Genomic DNA, 3,550 nt, shown 5'->3' on the forward strand with positions numbered 1-3,550 from the left:
GATTTTAAACTCTTCAAATGCCAGCAATAAAAAAAAAGACATTAGGTGGTTATAATGATGAAACTAGGATCAGCGTACAACAATTACTACTACCCTATTTGTGATTAAAGATACTAATAATGGTACATTTCATAGCTATATACCACCAAGTTTTGTTTTAAAAATTAAACTTTATCCAAGGATGATAATTTTTCAACAAATCACATTTTGAACCCAAGCTATTTAAATTGTTCCTCAAAATGATGCAATAAGGGAAATAAGAAGCACCGTACTTACATCTCTTGAGCGTTTCGTTCAAATTGTCATGCATTGCCTGCTCACAATTAGGAAGAACATGTTCATTTGTTTCAAAGGTTGTGTTCTTTAGGTTTTCAAGTACTCGTAGTTCTCGGAGGCCACGTTTTTCCTGTCAGAAGAAGTGAAAGACAATGAATGGCTAACAAGAAATTCTACTTCCCAAAATAAGGTGGTTTCCCAGTAGAAACCAATAGCTGTATCTGAAAGATGACACCGTTGTCAGGCAAGGTGCTACTTTACTTATTTTGCACAACTGAGAAAATTAATTTTGTGAAAAACGAGAGAAATGCTTCATTCTTCACACTAGAATACCAGAATATTTTGAATTATGCTTTTGGCCCACATGAGGAAAGTTTGTATTTACTAATGGAAACATTGTGTGGAAAAATGTGTTGTTTTGTATAGATTATTTACAGCATAACAAAAACAATAGAAAAGAAACAGAGCTTGAAAGCATTGCATTTTTGTAACTCAATAAAATAACACAGCAGTGAATTTGTTTGCTTGATGTTTGACCTTCCAGATTTAGCATGGTACGAGGCTAAAACAATGCAAGAAAAATTGTTTTACTAAAGTAAAACGATGAAGTCAAGACAAAAAATAACATGATACAGCTAACTAAAGAGGCAGCCCTTCTTGTGGCTCACTGCTGAAGATGATTAATTACAAGAACCACAAGCTCTTGCTTTGCTGTTTGCATTAAATAAAATATATATATTTTAAAAATATTCTGTTTTTCTGAAGCCACAGCACTACTCTGACTCCAAATTTTGCCTGCATTTCCCTTTAGACTACAAAAAAGATTCTGAAACCTGCTCTGGGCTGCCACTTGCCCCATTCCCCCTTTTTCCCCCTCTTCACATTTATAAGAATCATAAAACAATTCTAGATAATAAAAAAATACTGCATCACTGGATTACCAGACCTATTTTAAAACTTCAGAAAGAGAGGCACAGGGAAGTCAAGTCACAAATCTACATTCTAAATGTATTAGCATTTAAATGCTAATACATGAAAGAAACAGCTTATATCCTACTACAACCCAAAAGTATTTGATATTTCAAAGTTAGTAATGGTGCATTTCAAAGTTAGTAAGTGCAATTTTTGGAAGAAATTCTAAGTTATGAAACTGTAAATAATCCTCTGCTTTGCAATTTTTCCCCTAAAAGTATAAATCAGAAATTAAATTTCAAGAATACATCTAAGAGTATACAAAATTTATCTGGCGCAATGAGAAAAATATATTAATTCTAATTATTATTATTATCATTTTGTAATTGAGTTTAAAATTTCCCTTTCTGTGAAAAGCCACACAGAACTATTTACTGCATCCTATACCATATTTAGGAATGGTGAAGAAATAATTGCTTATGACTCTCAAGCCCATACTACACACATCTCATGAGAGTTTAGTTCACATATTTTGCAAACCAATATAGAGACAAATTAGACCCAGCTGAAATATTAGCTACAATGGGGAACAGGGAGGAAATTTTTATCTCATTTGAAAAAAATCAGCTGCATACACTAAAAATGTGAGGTATAACTATACTTCAGGGCTAAGTTTAAGAGCTTTTAATCCCACACTCTTTAAGAATGAAAATCTACTCAGAAGCAGCCTCTTCTTGTGACTAGATTCTACTTTTCTAAGGTTCTGCTGCCATCTTGTGGAAAACTGTTACACTTTCCAAGCGAAGTTGTACATCAGTACTCCTACACCTTCAATACTTCAGCCTTACTTGCAGCCAATCAGAAAACACCCAATTTTTAATGATTTTCTTTCTTTACACGAAGTGTTGCTCTTCTCTTCCAGAAATATTACTTTCTTTCAGGGAAAAAAAAGTAGCTACAAATTAATTTACAACTGTGCTAACTGAATCCAGCAGAGGCACAAAGCAGTTCCTTAATCAGATTCAAACCTATACTGGCCAACAATATTTTCCTCGAACCAACAAGACTCTTCTAGGTTGTTAGGACTACATCATTCTCCTACATCAACATTCCTACCAGTCTTTTGCAGGAAAAAAACCACTACGTTCTGTTCAAAACGTTTTAAATACAAAGACCTAAATTACTGCCTTGTGTACTAAAGATGCAGACATATACTATAGGTCCTTTAGTTATTTCGGACAAGAAATACAAGTCAAGTCCTTATGAAGAAAGTTACACACAATCTCTAAAAAGGTGTTACAATTGTTCTAAGTCTCAGACTCTGGAGGTTACAGCGCCCAATAATACACAAATACTTACTTCAAACTCTTTAACAAAGTAACGTATTTCTCCCTGAATTACCGGTCTGTGATCCAGCAGTCTTGAATAGATCTCCCCAACATCTAGAAGATTAAGTGAAGTCAGACTTTTAGTTTCACTCTCACACTCCATGCTGGGCTACACAATACCAGGCAGCACTGTGTACCTCAATACAAGAGGCACGACGACTCACCAAATACATACAAAAATCACAAGACTCCCAAAACAACACTGGTAGGCTACCCTACCTACTCAGCAAACCAGGAACTTAGATGAAATGCAATGAATCCATACATTCCAGAGGACACAGGCACATCCACGTGAAGCTGAACGTTCTCCTGTGTCTCTCAGCACCCTCTGTTTCAATCCTCCTCAGTGCAGTCACTGTACCTGTTACCTGTGGTAAAGATGCGATGCAGCACAGACCTAAAGGCTGCAGCACAACAGAGGTGCACGAGTTTTCTGCAGCGAGGCACAAGGGGAAGGCTCACTACAAAGGAAAACTGGCAGCATTTTCTTGTGTGCCATTGCCCAAGGCTTGAACGTCACTCTTGAAGGGTGAAGCCTTGTGACTTCACCACACAAACATGTATAAGAAACAGGCTTGAGTGTTGCACAGGAAGAAAAAACAAAGCCCATTAAACTTAAATGCAGCCTGAGAGCACAGAAAGGAACGACTATTTCAAGAAATACCGCACTTGAAACCGGCACCGACCCGGCGCTGCCACCCGAAGGAAGAGCCCTACTGTTTTTCTCCTGGCCTCGGCATTTTAAGCCACCCTGTGGCTCCCCCTCCGTCCTTCCTCCCCGGCACCTGCGTCCCACCCCGCTCCCCTCGGAACGCCTCACGGACCGGCAGCGGGCTGAGGAGACCCTTCTGGGCAGAGACACTGGGCTCGGTTCCGAGGCCCCGGTGCCTGCGCCCCCCCAGCCGGGCCTCGCCCAGCACCGGGGCCCAGCACCGGCCCCGCTCCTTACCCTTGATGACGGGCTGGATGGGGGA

The 3,550-nt window shown here is 39.2% G+C and overlaps 1 protein-coding gene across 1 annotated transcript in view; it reads right to left on the bottom strand.

Annotated features, from left to right (window-relative positions):
- The window catches only part of BLOC1S5 (biogenesis of lysosomal organelles complex-1, subunit 5, muted), a gene marked incomplete at its 5' end in the record, with an annotated part of 15,032 nt that extends 11,485 nt beyond the window's left edge, over positions 1-3,547 (bottom strand). Inside the window, 3 exons of the mRNA XM_010000979.1 lie at positions 277-406; positions 2,548-2,630; positions 3,526-3,547. Coding sequence (XP_009999281.1) covers positions 277-406; positions 2,548-2,630; positions 3,526-3,547 — 235 coding nt within the window. The remainder of the gene's footprint in view (positions 1-276; positions 407-2,547; positions 2,631-3,525) is intronic.
- Between the last annotated feature and the right edge of the window lie 3 nt (positions 3,548-3,550).

This window comes from Chaetura pelagica, unplaced genomic scaffold, assembly GCF_000747805.2.
Source record: "Chaetura pelagica isolate M959 unplaced genomic scaffold, ChaPel_1.0 scaffold104, whole genome shotgun sequence".
NCBI classification, from domain to species: domain Eukaryota; kingdom Metazoa; phylum Chordata; class Aves; order Apodiformes; family Apodidae; genus Chaetura; species Chaetura pelagica.